The sequence below is a fragment of the Uloborus diversus genome, chromosome 2, assembly GCF_026930045.1.
Source record: "Uloborus diversus isolate 005 chromosome 2, Udiv.v.3.1, whole genome shotgun sequence".
In the NCBI taxonomy this organism is placed as follows: domain Eukaryota; kingdom Metazoa; phylum Arthropoda; class Arachnida; order Araneae; family Uloboridae; genus Uloborus; species Uloborus diversus.
Window position 1 is genome coordinate 19,258,579 of NC_072732.1, and position 18,985 is coordinate 19,277,563.

The 18,985-nt window shown below is 40.3% G+C and overlaps 1 protein-coding gene across 1 annotated transcript in view; it reads right to left on the bottom strand.

Moving 5' to 3' along the window:
- LOC129235088 (putative thiamine transporter SLC35F3) overlaps nucleotides 1–18,985 on the bottom strand; it is a 42,848-nt gene that overhangs the window by 10,545 nt on the left and 13,318 nt on the right. Inside the window, exons 2-6 of the mRNA XM_054868768.1 lie at nucleotides 16,967–17,342; nucleotides 12,530–12,749; nucleotides 7,878–8,006; nucleotides 4,122–4,311; nucleotides 1,464–1,553 (exon numbers count right to left, since the gene is read on the bottom strand). Of these exons, the coding sequence (XP_054724743.1) occupies nucleotides 1,464–1,553; nucleotides 4,122–4,311; nucleotides 7,878–8,006; nucleotides 12,530–12,749; nucleotides 16,967–17,342 (1,005 nt within the window). The remainder of the gene's footprint in view (nucleotides 1–1,463; nucleotides 1,554–4,121; nucleotides 4,312–7,877; nucleotides 8,007–12,529; nucleotides 12,750–16,966; nucleotides 17,343–18,985) is intronic.

Consider the following 18,985-nt stretch of genomic DNA (forward strand, 5'->3'; position numbering starts at 1 on the left):
ATGTATGGCGAATTTTCTCGCCAGTTGGCTTGTACCCATCTTACGGTTCCACGTTATGATAATTTCGTATCTCGTCAATTGGCTTGTGCCCATGTTACGGTTCCACGTTATGATAATTTCGTAATTCATGATAGTTTTTTTCTTAAAATTGGAATAAAAAAAGAACCACATCGAATTTTCGAAAAATCGCTTCGAGGTGAACACCCCCATGCTACAAACTAACTTTGTGCCAAATGTCATGAAAATCGGCCGAACGGTCTAGGCGCTATGCGTGTCACAGACATCCTACAGACATCCAGACATCCTCCGGACAGAGAGACTTTCCAGCTTTATTATTAGTAACAAGAGAACTAAATTTTATTTTTCAAACCTTCTTGTTCTATTTTTTTACTAGTGGTATCCGCACGGCTTTGCCCGTAATGGAAAAATTAAAAGATCTTTTGGTTCGCCTGTATTTTTACAAATAATGTATGGTGAACTTTCTCGCCAATTGGCTTGTACCCATGTTGCGGTTCCACGTTATGATAATTTCGTATCTCGCCAATTGGCTTGTGCCCATGTTACGGCTCCATGATAATTTCGTAATTTACTCGTCCATTTTATGATAATTTTGTTCTTAAAATTGGAATAGAAAAAGAACCACATCGAATATTCGAAAAATCGCTTCGAGGTGCACACCCCCATGCTACTAACTAACTTTGTGCTAAATTTCAAGAAAATCGGCCGAACGGTCTAGGCGCTATGCGCGTCACAGACATCCTACAGACATCCAGACATCCAGACATCCTCCGGACAGAGAGACTTTCAGCTTTATTATTAGTAATAGTGATACCCGCACGGCTTCGCCCGCAATAGAAAAATCAAAAGGTCTTTTGGTTCGCCTGTATATTTACAAATAATGTATAGTGAATTTTCTCGCCAGTTGGCTTGTACCGACGTTACGGTTCCACGTTATGATAATTTCGTATCTCGCCAACTGGCTTGTGCCCATGTTACGGTTCCACGTTACGATAATTTCGTAATTTATGATACTTTTTTTCTTAAAATTGGAATAAAAAAAGAACCACATCGAATTTTCGAAAAATCGCTTCGAGGTGCACACCCCCATGCTACATACTAACTTTGTGCCAAATTTCATGAAAATCGGCCGAACGGTTTAAGCGCTATGCGCGTCACAGACATCCTACGGACATCCTACAGACATCCTACAGACATCCAGACATCCAGACATCCTCCGGACAGAGAGACTTTCTGCTTTATTATTAGTAAAGAAGAAGAAGAAGATTACATGTTTCAATTTTTTCATTTAAAAACTAGTTTAAGTTTCATATTCCAATTGTACTAATCACGATGTGGTAGTGAGGGGAGCGGGCATGATCTCATTTCAGTGTTCAAAAGGGAGTTCAGAAAGGTTGAGAATTAGCTGCAGCAAACCTAATATTTAAAAATCGAACGATTCTTACCTGCGGATGCAGGCACAGCACATACGAAGCCAAGTGTCAAAAACACTTCATATGTCCATAGGACGCCAAAGTTACCTAATAAATTGGCCACTAGAAAGAAAAGAAAAGATTAAGAGAAATCATTAATTTACTGCTTCACAGATTCTATGACATTAATCATGTGAAAAACACGTATTATCATCTCTTGATAAATGTTAGAGGTTCTGTGAAATCATGCTGAGCCAATATGTAGACTTGAGTCCTCCTTCAAGAGCAAAGTAAAATGTTTAGTAATATTCAAAAAAAAAAAAAAAATAATAATAATAATTTGAATTTTGACTTCTTGAATTCAAATTATGTTTTTCGCAATTACGAGTGTGTGTGAGTGTGTATGTAGGGTGTGTTTTGTGCAGGGGGAAATGTGTGCTTGTGTGCAGGGGGGTATGTGTATGTGTGTGTAGGCATGTGTGTTTGTGTGTGTGTGCAGGTATGAGTGTGTGGGTAGTTGTGTGTACGAGTGTTTGTGTGAGTGGGGGGGGGGATGTGTATGTGTGTGTGGGTAGTTGTGTGTAGGTGTGTGTTTATGTGTAGGTGTCTGTATGTATGCGTGTGTGTGTACGTGTTTGAGCGTGTGTATGTGGTTGTGTGTGTGTATGTGTGTGTAGGCGTATGTATGTGTGTGTATGTGTTTGTGTGTGTGTGTGTACGTGCATGAATGTATGCGTGTAAGTGTAGGATATTGACGCAATCTGGAGGCGGTTTTCGCTAGAGGAGGAGCATCGTGAGGCGGCCGGTCAACGGTGATGCTGCAGAGGGTGCTGGCGGGAAAATAAAATGATAGGACCTCAAAACAGTCAAATGAAAGCAATAAGCAATCGTGATTGCTCAAAAAAAAAAAGGAAACGAATTACTCGCCATTCAGGGTAGAACTAATTAAGGAATTGCTAAAATTTTAATATCCTCATTGAAATAATAGCCGATGATCGAGTAACCCGCGTGTTTCGACAATGAAACTCGCGCCACGGCAGCATGATAATTAATTAATACGTTTGGGTAATGTTTAACATGCAGGGAAAGGCTTTATTGTAACAAGGCTGAACTCGATCCGGTAGCTTAACTCTTTTACTGATAACACAGTCATTTTAGGGGAACGAAGAATCAAAAAAGTGGTTGAAAATTAACGCTACCCACTGGAGTTTAGGGTTCATCCACTGGAGTTAGGATTAAAATTCCAACTAACAAAATATCACCAAACAGACAATTGCTTCGTTCAAATGTAGAAGAGTGGAAGCAATTTCCCCCCGTCATACCTTGACGGACAACTTTATAGTTTATAAATAACTTTGAAATAAATAAATGAATAAATAAAATAAAAAAACCAAAATCAATTTAAAGTAACTTGCTGTGGCTCATAGTATGTCATCAACATCATAGTCTGAAGTCACTGTAGCCAAATTTATAAAGGTTGGTGACAAAAATAGTGTTATATTGACTTATGACGTCTTATCATCACCTATGCCTTTCTTTCTAGTCTATTGTTTACCTCCTGGAATCAAAATCAGGCGTTCAGTATCGAAAGCAGCTCAATCCACGGGTTCCCTCCCCCCCCCCCCATAATTTAATACTTTTTGGTGGACTCGATTGCGGTACAAAGAGATTTGGAACGCATGCAGTTCAGTCCGATCGAAAACTGATATTTAATTCATTTTTCCGTAATGGTTTCATTTAATGAAAACATGCTGATGTGTGCATCACATGACTTCCTTTTACTCCAATTTAATGTCATTTTCTCATTATTGGCAGTTTTAATACGATTCAATAGTTTACTCTCTAAATATCACCAACAGTGACCAAATTGAAACCAGATTTATAAAAAAAAATAAAAAAAAAAATAAAATAAAAATCGACAAATTTGTCGCCAAGTTGGCGAAAAAATTTGGCGACTAAAAGACTGGCGATATATCGCCAAGTGTTCGCCAAATTACAACGCCACTTGAGTTAATATCGTAATTAACAATGACTTCCTCCCCAAAAGGGGCAAAAGACCCCCTTTGGAGCATGCGAATGCATCCAAAAAGAAAGGTGCACAACTAGATCCCACTCGGAGTCTACGTACCAAATTTCAACTTTCTAGGACATTTCGTTCGTGAGTTATGCGACATACATACTCACATACGCACATACATACGTACATACAGACGTCACGAGAAAACGTGTTTTAATTAACATTAAAATGGATATTTCGGGTGTCTGTACGTTCCTAGGCACATATCCACGTGTGGTCGGGTTGAAAAAAAAACTCAACATTCATTCGGGGGTGAGCAAAATGGAAATTAAGGTCGATTTTTGGGAAAAAGTTTTTTCGCGAATACAATACTTCCTTTTTTGTAAAAGGAAGTAAAAAGATCAAAGTAAGTAAAAATTTTAGTGTCTAAACCTACAGTTAAATGTCACTAATCTGTCTAATCGTACTGGACAACTGTTGTGGAAGAAAATCATATGTTCATATTAGGTAACATAAAAGCTACAAGTTGAGCCATTGAAGAGTGTAAAAAGCGCATACTGATTTTCAAGATTATTCTAATTTTGAGATACTTCGTTTGTATCTGACGCATCCGGTAGGTTTAATCGTAACTAGTCAAAGGAATCAACTTTCGAATTACAAAATCCCATACTTACTGAAGAGGAACATGGCTGCTCCGAGCAAGGGCAACCAGGGCACTTCGTCCCACCGCAGTGTCTCCGCGCGCCCCAGGTAGAGCCCCAGCATTAGGGGCCATACTAGGAGAACGTTGCACAATCCCACCAGGCTGAAGAAGAAGGATAGCTGTCCCAGGCTCACCTCTCCCACTAGTTTCTTGAAGAGCACCTATATGAGACGAAGATGGTCAAATACCTTTTTCTTTTGTTAATGCTGTGCGGGTCTAGTTGAGCCACGGAGAGATGGTGAATGAGAACTGGTGGCGGAAACAGAACACTTCATTTTGTAACAGGTATGATTAGTGAGCACTTTGCTGCTTGCGCGTTGTCGCTGATCCTACCTATTTCAAAATAGAGTGCTCTGTTTCCGCTTCCGGTGCATCCAGGGGCGTGCACAGAAAATATGGGGCTCATCACAAATGACTTTTCCAGACCCTCCTCCATATTGTTTACCCCTATATTTCACCGCAAGTTTTAAAAATATTGGGCCCCTTTCAGGCTTGGGCCCAGGCCAACAGGTGTCCTATCTCCCCCCCCTCCGTGCACGCCCCTGGGGGTGCATCCTCCATCTTTCCGTAGCCCAAATATACTTCTTTCCTGTGAAACAATAGATAGTAGTACAAAAGAATAAAAATAGCTTTTATGATTTGTAAAAATACAAAAGTATTGGAAAATGTGTAGCCAAATTTTGAAGGGGGTTATATGGGACGAAAATAAGCAAGAATCATGTAGGGACTTTGGGTCGCAAGCACAATGTTTACGCGCTACGTTCACACTAAGTTAGAGGCTGATTGATAACAAATAATGATAAATTATTGCACTAACACAATTTGACGGAACATTTTAGCATCAAGAAAGGTTTAAAGAAGTTGTTGACCCTGCAACTGTAATATACGTCGCAATGACATTGACGTGCCATTTTGATAAGTTATTACCCATCACTACGTTGTCGTTGCGTGTATTATAGCCACGGGCGGATACAGGCTACAAGTTTAGTGGGGGGGGGGGGGTCATGCTCAGAAATGACACCCTCCCTTTCCTCCTCATGTACGAACCTACGGCTTTGGATACGAAAAATTTCTAGTTCTGTTTCAGTATCAATAAAAAGCACTGAACTGGCCAGGAGTAATGCATCTAATATGGCAAAAACTTTACGAATTAATTTCATAAGCAATGAAAAGAAGTAATATTTCAAATTTTTTCAGTAAGTTACCACCCTATAGCCAGGGCTAAGGCAGAAATGCATAAAATACACCGCCAGCTCAGTCATTCCATCCGAGGACTTCAGTGTCGTGCTTATTAGCACTCATCAGCCCGGAAAAAGAAGTGACTGATCCGGAGGTGGAAAACCTCTTAAAAGAGCCAAAAGAGCCATACAAACTGGTAGCTAGTATTAAATTAGCACTGGCCAGACGAGTGACCGAAGCAATGGCTCGGTTCAACTAAAAGATTGCAGGCAAGGCATGGTATTTTCACAGTTAGTTTACTGAAAATTGCATGACTTGCCTGTTTCGAGTTTAACTGAACCATTGCTTCGGTCACTCGTCTGACCAGCGTTAATTTTATACTGGCTACCAGTTGTATGGCTCTCTTGGCTACCTTAAGAGGTTTTTCACCTCCAGATCAGTCACTTCCTTTTCTGTGCTGATGAGTGCTAATAAGCACGAAACTGAAGTCCTCGGATGAAATGACTAAGCTGGCGGTGTATTTTAAGTATTTCAAATGTTTACTTTAAATTTTTTTAATGAATTTAAAAGATGACTGCCTTGTTCACATTTTATTCATAAATTGTTCGAACGTAATGTGGATGTTTAATAGTGCCAACGGTTTAGAAAGGGAGGGGTGTAATGACCTCATGACCCTTTCCTTCCATCCGTGCTTGATTATAGCTACAGGTCGCAACACTAAACACTTTTTAAACTTGGCTTAAAAGTTAAAATGTTGCGTGAAATCGTCTTAGAGTAGCAATTTATCATTATTAGCGATATGCTTTGTTTCTGCCAGATTTCGGCTTCGTGTGTATGAAACGCATCAGAATTGCATTGACAACTATACATTCCGGTATAATCTTGCTTGTTTTCGTTCCCAATAACCCCCTTAAAATTTGGCTTCTCATTTTCCGATCACCCTGTGTAGATACGTACATAAAACATAGCTGCAGATAATATTATAATAATAATGTTTAGATAATATTTGATATGGCGAAATTATATACTTCGTCAAATATTTTCGGTAACACTGGTATCTTTTCAGAAATTTGATCTTTTTCACGAAACGTTATTTGTTTCTACGAATTTAAAACGACGTCATTTGCATGAAACTGGACGTTCAGTGAGGAAGTCAATGATATGTCCAGCACAAAACAGGTTGTTTTTTGGACATTTTTCGAGCCTATTTCGGTACCTTGAATCAAGAACAGCTAAGATAAATAAATACCTTTGTGCTGAACAGTAAAGTAAGAAAAACAACGTTAAAAAAAGCACAAATTTGCCAATTACAGCAGACACGTGTTTCGGCGTTACAGGGAACGCTTTTTTCAATGCAAAAGGTAATGAGCTTATGGATGAAAACACATGTCGGATGTCTTTTGTTCGGATGTTTTTTCATCCATAAGCTCATTACTTTTTGCACTTAAAAAGGCATTCCCTGTAACGCCGAAACACGTGTCTGCTGTAATTGGCAAATTTGTGCTTTTTTTAACGTTGTTTTTCTTACTTTACAAGAACAGCTAATTTCAGATTTTGACCAAATTTAGTTTGTGATAGCAATCTGTACACGTAGTTGCAAAGTTTTCAGCGCGACAACAACTAATGTGATGCAGCTCCATGGTAATGAGTTATAGTCATCACATTTACCTAAGTCCTATAATCTTTGTTTATCTCACAATCGGCATTTTTATGGAAAGCTAAAACATGCAACGTTACTTGTACTTCAAACGTAGTTAAAGCAATTCAAAACTATATCTACATTCCTAACGTAGCATGAGACGATAATCTCTTGAATTGTTCAACACTTCGCTGGGCTCGAACAGTTTGCCATGCTGCAAAAATGAGGATCCCTCCACAATGATTGGCCCTGAAGGTGATTCAAAAATGCGCATGATAAATCTTGCGATAGATAAAGGGGATCCAAAATTCATTCATTACGGCATGCCCCAAAAACAGTAAATATGCACTCGAAACAGCTTTATTGAATCAACTTTCTAGCGAGTGCCTATCAGGAAGTGTAACCTGGTAAAAAGGTGAAGGAATCGTTCGTCATCCGATCAGTCGACTCAAGACTCAGTCGATCAGGCACGCCAGGTACATTGCAGTTACAACTCTCTCCTGATGGGTTGAATCAACTTTTCAGTTGATTCAACTCATCTTGACCTTGATACGCGTTCGCTCTACTCACGAGTGAACCAGTTGAGTCAACTCGGTTCAGTTTTAACATAGTTGTGGAGCAGCTGCGCGATAAATTTAACTTATTAGATGAAAAGTTGATTCAATTAAGTTGTCTCGCGTGAACACAACGAAAAACGCCAGTCAACTAGTTGACTGGTAACTTTTTTGAAAAGTTGACTCAACTAACAGCCTCGTGTGTAGGAGGCCTAGAAGTTAACTAGTCAGAAGAAATAAAGAGAACGACCGCTTTTAGCAAAATTGATTTTTTTGACATAGGTTATTGTTACAAAGAATTAATGTTAGACAACAAAAGAAACTTTTGAAAGATAGAGTAGCGTGAGGGTCTTACTTTGTAGACAGCTGTTCCTGCGGCTGCGGACGCGGCCAGCACTACTCCCCCAAGTGTTCGAGCGCGGGAATCGCCGTCCATGTAAGCGAAGAGCGCTATTCCCGTGTTGCACAGAATAACGGCCACAATCTGGAAAACAAGATTCAAAAATGTAGTTTTCTTTACATTGCTATGAAGTAATAATTTGTAATCTATATATATATAAATGAATGTTTGTCTGTATGTCATTCATGAACTCAAAAACTACCCGGCAGATTTGGCTGAAACTTTCACCGTTTGTTATTTTTGGTACTGGGAATGTTTATAGACCAGTTCGAAAAAAATCCGATCGATAGTTCCTTTTTTATTCCAATTTAAGTCACAATCCATTGGATAAATACGAATAAAATGATCGGCTGCAGAAATTAATTCGCATGAAAGATCTCATTGATAAGAAGTTAGCTGTTGCCATTTTTCTTGAGTTTGAACAAATAAATTCTTTCTTTACTGTTTTATGGCTTTTCATGCAGCGGGAGGATTTAAAATTTTTCCTATTTGATATTTTTAGCGATTGATTGATCTTGCAAACTGCGTGAGTACAAAATTTGAGTATAGTCACGGCTTCACTTGATACCTGGACCGATTATTATGAAAATTTCTATATATATATGTATTTTTCCACGGAGAAGGTGCATAATATGCTCATTGAAGCCACTCGCCACCAGGTGGCACTGCAGAGTAGCAACTTCTGCCCCGTTCAACTGATTGTCATGAAAATCAGTATAATGATGTATTTTTTTGTTGGCGTAGCAACGCGCGTCGGGTACAGCTAGTTAAAAAAATAAACGTTCCCATTTGAGCAATGAAAAAGCACAATTTTCTCAATAACAAACCTATACTTAAATAATAATAAGGTGGATGAGGAGAAAGAAATGTTGTTTGTTGTTAAGAGTTTTTGAGATATTTGAAGAAACGCGTTTCTTATTCAATACAAACACTAATAAAATGTTAGGATTTGGCGTTATTTTCAGTGGAAACCAAATAATCAAGTTTGTACAGTAAAACTAAAGTAAAACCGATGACAAAAATTGCAGATACTGCTGCCTAGAGCAGTACATAGTACATGTGAATCGATGATTTAAAAATGAGTTTACGCCCTTTCTAACAACATCGGTTCATACGAAATGAAAACAAAATATCATGCAGTACAGAGTTTCGAAAACTCACCTTTCAATAACCCGACCGATTTGGGAAAACTCGGCGACATTCAAGCATGATGTAGAAACCTGTTGCCGGAGCATTCCAGATAACCCGGCATTTTGCTAAACTCGGCCACTTAAATAATTTATTTAACGGATTCAAAGCCGAAACTTCGGGACTCTACTAAATGCAAAAAGTACATAAATAAAAATCTCTCAAATAGGAAAATACTAAACATGGATGACATGGCGATTAACTGGTGTAATCGTCAACAACTGTAGCTTTGTAATACGAGTGTTGAATCTTTAACAGTGGCAACTATCTATTTACGGCTAGTACAAAAGGATGCATGACACCAAGTTTTACACTCCTTCAATGTATTTACCAGCATTGTTACAACCCGCTTCCAATGCTCTGGAAGTTATGGAACACCCCGTAGCAGCGTCAGATATTTCCAATGGAACGGTCTGCTGCCACAAGAATCTCCGTATCAGTTCTGAAGCGAATGCCATGAAGTAGTTCCTTCATTACAACGACGTAAGTCCTTGTGACTTTGATTCAATTTCTGTAGCTTTCGCTTCAGAACGGTTTCAGAGATTCCTGAGGCAGTAGAGACCACCCCATTTGAACTATCAACAGAACAAGCACTGCTACGGATGACGCATAACATCCATATCGTTGGAAATGAGTTTTACACAAAGCTGGTAATTATATTGAAGGACTGTAACACTTGGTGGCATGTACTGTCCACCTCTGGCAAGTTGAGCTCCGCTGCCAGACCGATTAAAAGATTCCATTTGTTGAAATAGTGGTGAGGGAAAACGGCTCAAGAACTTGCGGATTTAGTTTGCAGTGTTATTGCCCATTTGGCGAAAAATATAATTCAGGTAAGAAGTAGCAAGCGGGGGAGATTTTCTCGCCAATAAAAGGGTTGCAATGGTAGCCCAACTCTGCGCCTAACAATTCCTCTTCTTACTGATTGCTCTCCCTTGAAAGAAATGGACTTGCTCAAGGCCATAGCTCAACTTCTCAGAGCCAAACAATATCGCTTTTGTATTTGCTGTAAATAAATAATTGTCATCATTAAAGTTCTAACCTCGCGAGAGAAATCTCTGTCGTGAGAAAATTAAACTGATAAATGAACTGAAAATACAAGGTTAACTGAAAATTTTGTCCACCAGTCACCATTAGAACACACAAACGGTATTCGGCTGTCTGATACCGAACTCGCGAACCTCCAGACACGAGCCCGACGCTTAACCGATGGAACTATCTGGGCCTAGCTTATATAACTGAACACGTATGTTTCTAGTCATTTTAAAGCTAAAACTTTTTTAAAATATCACGAACTCCACGATTTGTCTGTTAACCCTCCTATCCACGGACTTCTGGGGTAGTTCAGGAAAAGTTGCCATTCCTGCAGCCGTTTCAGAGATTGACATTTTACCCAGTAGCCTAGGAAGCAAAGCGAGAAAGTTGCTTGCTTGGTCATATTTGCTTTGATCAAATATCAATGACTGCCGTTACACTCATTTCACTAGAGTGCACTCCAGAAGGCGAGCGAAAGGCGAGCTCCCCCAAAGCGAGAAAGTTGCTTGATTGGTCATATTTGCTTTGATCAAATATCAATGACTGACGTTACACTCATTTCACTAGAGTGCACTCCAGAAGGTCCCCCAAAGCGAGAAAGTTGCTTGATTGGTCATATTTGCTTTGATCAAATATCAATGACTGACGTTACACTCATTTCACTAGAGTGCAATCCAGAAGGTCCCCCGTACCTATCTCTACACGTGGCTTAACCGGTTGGACGGGACCCTGAAGAGAACCCTGAATATTCAATTCACACCAGGAGGCGAGCAACACCTGATCCAGTACTTCAGAGGTATTGATTTGGAATAAGTACTTGGATGGTTTTGGGACCATGATATATTTAAGGTGCCGAGTCACCATTAGCGAACACATCTTCGACCTGCTGGCATCAGAACCGTGACAGTTCAATTACGAGTCAAACGCCTTGCCGATCAGGTCACCACGGCCCTCTATCGGTGACAGACACTAGCGACCGATCTCGAAAAGATAAAAAAAAAAGATAAACCGTCAACTGGGGTAACTATGGCCTTTTCACGGGTAACATTGACCCAACAAACAAAAAGTCAATGAGTAATGATTTAGCCAGTATACCATAAATACAGACAACCCAACATCTTAAGAGTAATTAAAGGCAACAGAATCAGATGGATGGGGCACGTATTTAGGCGTGCAGATCTGGACCCGGTTAAAAAGCTAACTTTTTCGAAGATTGAGGGTACAAGGAGAAGGGGAAGACCAGCAACAAGGTGCTGGATAGTGCTGAGAAGGACCTAGAAATTTTGGGAGTGAACAGGTGGAGAAACCTGGCAATGTGTCGTACCGCCTGGAGGAAGCAGACGGAGAAAGTCTTGGCCTTGCCTGGTTGTGCTGATGAAGAAGAAGAATGATTTAGCCAAGCTAGTGCTGCCTCTTATTAGACCCTTGAAAAGAATAAGTGATAATCACTCTTCCATTTCTAATATAGTATAGACAATCTCTTTGCACTTGTGGGGTCAATGTTACCTGCAAAGGCTAAGGTTTTCCCAGTTGACTGTAAGTCCGGAGACTGCTTGCAAATCCTCATATAAATAATGGCCGATGATCGAGTAATTCGCGTGTTTCAACAATGAAACTCGCGCCAAGGCATGACAATTTGAAAACGTGTTTTGGTAATGTTTAACGTGCTGGGAAAGGCTTTATCGTGACAAGGCTGAACTCGATCCGGTAACTGAACTGTTTTACTGGTAAGACTGTATCATTTCAGAGGAATGGAGAAGCGAAAAAAAAGGTCACCAATGAACGCTATCTACAGGAGTTTAGGGTTAATCCACTTGAGTTAGGGTTAATTTTTCAACTTTGAAACTATCACCAAGCAGGCAATTGCATCGGTCAAATGTGGAAGCAATTTTCGCCCGTCATGATTTTCTAGTCAATTAAGCGGTCAACTATTACAGCTATCTACTGGAGTTTAGGGTTCATCCACTGGAGTAAGAGTTGAAATTTCAACTATCAAAATGTCACCAAAAAGGTAATGGCTTCGTTCAAATGTGGAAGCAATTTTCGCGGATCATGATTTTCTAGTCAATTAAGCGGTCAACTATTACAGCTATCTACTGGAGTTTAGGGTTCATCCACTGGAGTAAGAGTTGAAATTTCAACAATCAAAATGTCACCAAAAAGGTAATGGCTCCGTTCAAATGTTGAAGCAATTTTCATCCGTCATACCTTGACGGGCGACTTTCCAGTTATTCAGCAAGTTACCGCCTTATAGCCAGGGCTAAGGCAGAAATACATGAAAGACACCGCCAGTTCTGTCAATTCCTGGAATTGACAGAGCTAGTGGTGTATTTCATGGACTTTCCAGTTAATTTCAGCAATCATAAACGGGTCTCAGCACTTACTCGAATTCCAACGAACTGCTCTTGGAGTAGCACCCACGACAGGAGGTAGACGAACGCGCAGTGTGTGGTGTAGAGGGCGATGACGTCGGTGGCGTCGAGCAGGCTGAGCGATCTCACGAACAGGTAGTTGGTGAGGGACCAGAGAGTCGTGAACAGCAGGCACCGGCAGACGAACCGCCCGACGCTCAGTCCCCTCTCTTGATACGGCTGCAGACTCTCTCTGAAACGGCATTCAACAAAAAATAACAATCTATGCATGTGTATTGTGACAACAATGTTCACAGTAAGAAGGTGGTACAATACTGTCCGTCCATCACAAGAAAAGCCCCCGCCGAAATGTCTGCACCTGTCTACTGCTATAGCTATAGCAACGAAACGCGTCTCATTTTTCCAAGGGAAGCTTAATGTTGGAAAAACCCGTACGACTGCAAAAAGGCGAGAAGACGAGTGGCGAAATTTCGCCAAAAAGCCTCCTTGCTAACCCTCGCAGAAAATGAAGGAAGTCCGTTTCTATGGCAGTAGACGGGTTTAGACTTGACGGCGGGAGCTTTTCTCGTAAAAGATAGACAGTAAGAGGGGATCATGGGCAAAGTGAAATGGTGAAATATTTACTCTGCTTTTAGCTCTACCTATCTAGTATTATTTTAACTATGTAGTACCACATGTAATCTAGTCCAGTCATTAAAAAAAATTGCGCCGAGAATTAAAGCATTTGGTAATGCAGGCAATTTAAAAAAATGATAATTGTAATATTTTGTTGTAAGTCAAAAATTGTTTTTGTTACCATAAAATGATAAAATACTTTTTATTAATATTTTAAATATTAATTGAGACCTTGTAATATTCAATGCAGCAAAAATTTAGTTAATATTGTGCTTGATTGTATTTTAAATAAATTGTAAAATTTGTCAATTAATATAAATCACTTACTTTTTCATTTATTAATTAATTCATTTACATTCATTCATTTAGTAATTTACTTATTTAGTCATTCATTCACTTATTTTCTTATTCATTCATTCTTTTACTCGCTTATTTATTTTTCTTCATATATTAATTGATTTTTTTCATTTAATTATTCGTTTTTACTTCCTTTTACAAAAAAGGAAGTATTGTATTCGCGAAAAAATTTTCACTCAAAAATCGCCCTTAATTTCCATTTTGCTCACCCCCAAATGAATGTTGAGTTTTTTTTTCGATTCGACCACATGCGGAAAAGTGCCTAAGAATGTATAGACACGCGAAATATCCATTTTGACCATCACCGAGGTAATTACAACGACTTTTCTCGTGACGTCTGTATGTATGTGCGTATGTGCGTATGTGCGTATGTATCTCGCATAACTCAAAAATGGTATGTCCTAGAAAGTTGAAATTTGGTACATAGACTCGTAGTGGGGTCTAGTTGTGCACCTCCCCTTTTGGTTGCTTTCGGATGTTCCTAAGGGGGTCTTTTGCACCTTTTTGGGGGGAAATCATTGTTAATTTCGATGTAAACTCAAGTGGCGTTATAATTTGTCGGACACTTGGCGATATATCGCCAGTCTTTTGGTCGCCAAGTTTTGTCGCCAACTTGGCGACAAATTTGGCGGAGTTTTTTTTTTTTGGTTTCAATTTGGCCATTGTTGATGATATTTAGAGAATAAATATTGAATCACATTAAAATAGCGAATAATGGGGAAATGACATTAAATTGGAGTAAAAGGAAGTCATGTGATGCACACATCAGCTCGTTTTATTCATTATCTTTTCATTTGGTCATTCAATCTTTTATTTACTGATTCTTTTGATCAAAAATATGTTTTATAATCGAATAGAAAATATTTCATTAGAAAAATATTTTATTTTTCACTTTTCCCCGTGAAAAATAAAGGTGAAAATTTCCAACTGTTTTTGAAGACTCAAATTTACTACCAAAAATAAAAAATACTGTTTTAACACAAGTTTTATTTAAAATACAATATTTTTTCTTTATGTACTGTAATTTTCAAAACCAATTTCCGATATGATCATTTTGAAAAAACTCAGACACCTTAACCATTTCACTTTGTCCCACATTCACCTACTTGCGTATAGGTTGTTAATTGTATGCTTAAACAAGTAAAACACTTCAGGTAGTTTTTTCATCATCATTTTTTCATTCATAATAATTTGGGTTTTGAAACATTGACTAACAGATGAAACTTTTTTAAAATTACGTATTTGAAGATTTCAGCTTTAGATAGTCGTTTGTCCGAAGGTCTTTTTCTATTTCATGTACTATAAGGTACCTCACATAGAAAAAGACTCTTCCTGAGGGTAATTTAAACTTTCCATTTCTGTCTACTGCTGCAGCTGAATTTCGCGCTGAGTCTCAGTTGACCGATTTTTTCACACCCGAGATATATACTTAGAGTCAAGCCTTGGTTTCCGCTAGGGCAAGTTCGGCAGTGGCCCAGGGCCCTCACTGCTTTGGGGCCCTCACTGCTGTCCCGAAGCAGTTTTGGTGTAGTGTTTATTTACTATTCGACAATTTGATTTTAAATATGAATATATCTGTAACATCTCATGAAGTTACTTATCAAAAATAAGAAGTGTAAAGATTCGGCTATGAAAAGGTTCGTAGGCAGCTGAAGTAACGTTTAAACGCTTCATAAACGTTTTAAAATTATAGTCACATTAACGTTTTAGAATGTCAATGAAAAAGATGGGTAAAAAATATGTCATGAAATAAAATAAGTGAAATACTCAAAAAAAGAAAAAATTAAATTAATTTGAATTTTGTCATCTTGAATTCAAATTATGTTTTTCGCAATCACGAGTGTGTGTGGGGGGGGGGTATGTGTGTTTGTGTGTAGGGGTATGTGTATGTGTGTGTAGGCATGTCTGTTTGTGTCTGTGTGCAGGCATGAGTGTTGGTAGTTGTGTGTACGAGTGTTTGTGTGCGTGGGGGCGGGGTATGTGTATGTGTGTGTAGGCATATGTGTTTGTGTCTATGTGCTGGCATAAATGTGTGGGTAGTTATGTGTGTGTGTGTATGTGTTTGTGTATGTGTGTGTGTGTAGTTGTATGTATGCGCGTGTGTGAAGCATACGGATGCAACCTGGAGACGATTTTCGCTATAGGAGCAGCATCGTGAGGAGCCGGTCGACGGTGATGCTGCAGAGGGCGTTGGCGGGAAAATAAAATCATAGGACATCAAAACAGTCAAATAAAAGCAATAAGTAATCGTAATTGTTAAAAAAAAAAAAAAAAGAAGAAGAAAATTTTAATTTTTGACATCTTGAGTTCAAATCAAGCTTTTCGCAACCACGAAGTGTGTGTGTGTGTGCAGACATGTGTGCGTATAAGCAAGCGTGAGCGTGTGTGTGCGTGTTTGTGTGTGAAGACATATGTGTGTATGCAGGTGTATGTGCATGGGCAGTCGTGTGTAGGATATGGACGCCGTGGCCGAGCAGCCCGCTGGAGGAGCAGCATCGGGGAGCCGGTCGACACTGCAGAGGGAGGTGGAGGCAAAAATAAAATCAAAGGACGGATGGATGGACGGACGCCTAAGGGGCAGTTCGCACTACGGCCGTCCGTCCCGTCCTTCCCGTTTTTTCCCACCCGAAGCAGGTTTTCTTTGCCGGTTGCCATGACAGCAAGCCATCTTGGACAGGACCGGTTTCGATCAGAAGAGCCTTGATGACGGCCGTCAAAAGTAGGACAGCGTTTCATTGGTTTCCGCCAAGCAGCGCGCTCTGCTCTTTTGTGAGTGAATTCAGTCACGTGATTGATGCACGGTGGTCGTATGTGAGTGCTGCCCTGTTTTCCGCACAATTCACACTGCGTCCGCACATCCGACACCGACGTATGCTTTTCTCCCTAAAACCACTTTTCGGCCGGCGTTGCCATGACAGCAAGCCGTATTGCACGGGACCCGTCGACGGGACGAAAAGCCAGATATCTAACGGCTCTGACGTCCGTAGAGTTGGGAGTCGCATTTCATTGGTCTTCACGAGATGAGGTGTGATTGGGTGAGAGACTAACATGTGCCTTTTTCGCGTTCGCAAAGTATGAATGCTTCTCCCTCTTCGGAAAACGTTACTCTGTCCGCTTTATGTGGCGAACGTGATGTGCGAACGCTGTTTGAATTACGCTTTTGTCGGCAGTCCGTCACATTAAAAAGCGGGATGGACGGGACGGACGGCCGATAAGTGAACAGCCCTTAAAACTGAGAAGTGAGAACAATGAGCAATTCGTGATTGCTCACCCCCCGCCAGTTATTTATGTTTTTTTTTTCACTAAAAAAGCACTTCTTAAAGCGAAACGCAAAACTAGCGTTTTTTTTCTGTATAATCACGCGACTACGAAATTGTGACTTCTCAGTGTGAAACGTATGGACGACTTTTGCAGGTCAGCACAGAACGTGATTTCATGCTCAAACAAAAAATATCAGACGTTAAAAATCGCACTCACGATATCTCTTTCTTGAGCGATGGGCTGTCCTGTTCCGGTGCCGGGGCGCAGAACTTGGCCGTCAGGTACACGGGGTAGAAGAGGCAGTTGAGCGACGCGCACACCCACGTGGTGAAGAAGGGCGCCTCGTAGAGGGGGTAGGGTCGCCCTTCCCAGCTGCCGTTGGCCACCAGGGCGTTCGCCGCCAGGGCGCTCGCGTAGTCCACGTGCATGGCCCGCAGCAGGTGGGTGCCGCCCACCCACGCGAGGCCCACTAGGGACGTAAGGAAGAGCCCGCAGGAGAGGCGACGCCTGTGCTCTGTCATGCAGGGGCGGCGCCCTGAAGATGTCTGCTGGGGCGCCGGCCGGCTCTCGGGAGGCTCCAGCATAGCATCGCCTGAGAAGAAAAACATAGGCTTAGACTCGTCTGCATGTTGAATAGAAACAATATCATACGCTTCAAAAAAAGTAAAATAAATAAAAAAAATTAATTTGAATTTTGACATTTTGAATTCAAATTATGTGTTTCGCAATCATGAGTGTGTGTATGTAGGCGTGTGTGCTTGTGTGTGGGGGTTATGTGTGTTTGTGTGTAGGGGGTATGTGTATGTGTGTGTAGGCATGTGTGTTTGTGTCTGTGTACTGGCATAAGTATGTGGGTAGTTGTGTATATGAATGTGTGTGGGGGGGAGGGGTATGTGGGTATGTGTGTGTAGGCATATGTGTTTGTGTCTGTGTGTAGGCATGAATGTGTGGGTAGTTGTGTGTGTGTGTTTGTGTGTGTGTGTGCATGCGTGTGTGCGTAGTTGTGTATGTATGCGCGTGTGTGTAGGACATGGATGCAACCTGTAGACGGCTTTCGCTATAGGAGCAGCATCGTGAGAACCCGGTCGACGGTGACGGTGCGGAGGGTGGCGGTGGGAAAATAAAATGATAGGACATCAAAACAGTCAAGTGAGAACAATAAGCAATCGTGATTGCTCAATCATGAACATACGAATAAACGATAAGCTATAATTTACCGGCCTTGCAATGAAAATATAGAGATGGATAAAGAACGTCTATTCCGCACCTTTGCAAGAAAAGTGATCAATAGTAAAAAACGCTTTAAAAGAAATGATGTACAGATTTAGAAAATAGGTAACAAGAGAGTAACATACTGCCCATTTGGACAATTCATAAGTTATGCACTTGATAAGAAATAAAATTGGAGCACACTCTGCTTAGGATTTTCAAAGACTCATCCAATTATTTTCAAGAACTCCAGAACAATTATACTATTTAAGGCATTTCATTACTACTTTCTAGTCTCTGATATTTTATTACTTCTCTGTAAAATTTTACAGTATTGCTCTAACTTTGTAAGAAACAGCTATTTTAAGTTTAAAAAAAAAAGAAAAATTAATTTGAATTTTGACATCTTGAATTTAAATTATGTTTTTTACAATCACGAGTGTGTGTATGTAGGCGTGTGTGTTTGTGTGTGGAGGGGATGTGTGTCTGTGTGCAGAGGGTATTTGTATGTGTGTAGGGGGTATGTGTATGTGTGGGTAGGCATGTGTGTTTGTTTCTGTGTGCTGGCATAAGTGTGTGAGTAGTTGTGTGTATGAATGTGTGTGTGGGAGGGGGGTATGTGTTTGTGTGTGTGCAGGCATGAATGTGTGGGTAGTTGTGTGTATGTTTTTGTGTGTGTGTATGTGTAGGTGTCTGCATGTATGCGTGTGTGTATGTGTTAGTGTGTAGGTGTATGTATGTGTTTGTGTGTGTGTGTGTGTGTGTAGTTGTGCATGTATGCGCGTGTGTGTAGGACATGGATGCAACCTGAAGACGGCTTTCGTTATAAGAGCAGCATCGTGAGGAGCCGGTCGACGGTGATGGTGCGGAGGGTGGCGGTGGGAAAATAAAATGATAGAGAACACGCCAAAAACAGTCAAGTGAGAACAATAACCAATCGTGATTGCTCAAAAAAAGAAAAAAAAAAAACTATAGACTATTCATGACAAAAACTTCTTTTCAATTACAAGTGGGGCAAAAAACGAA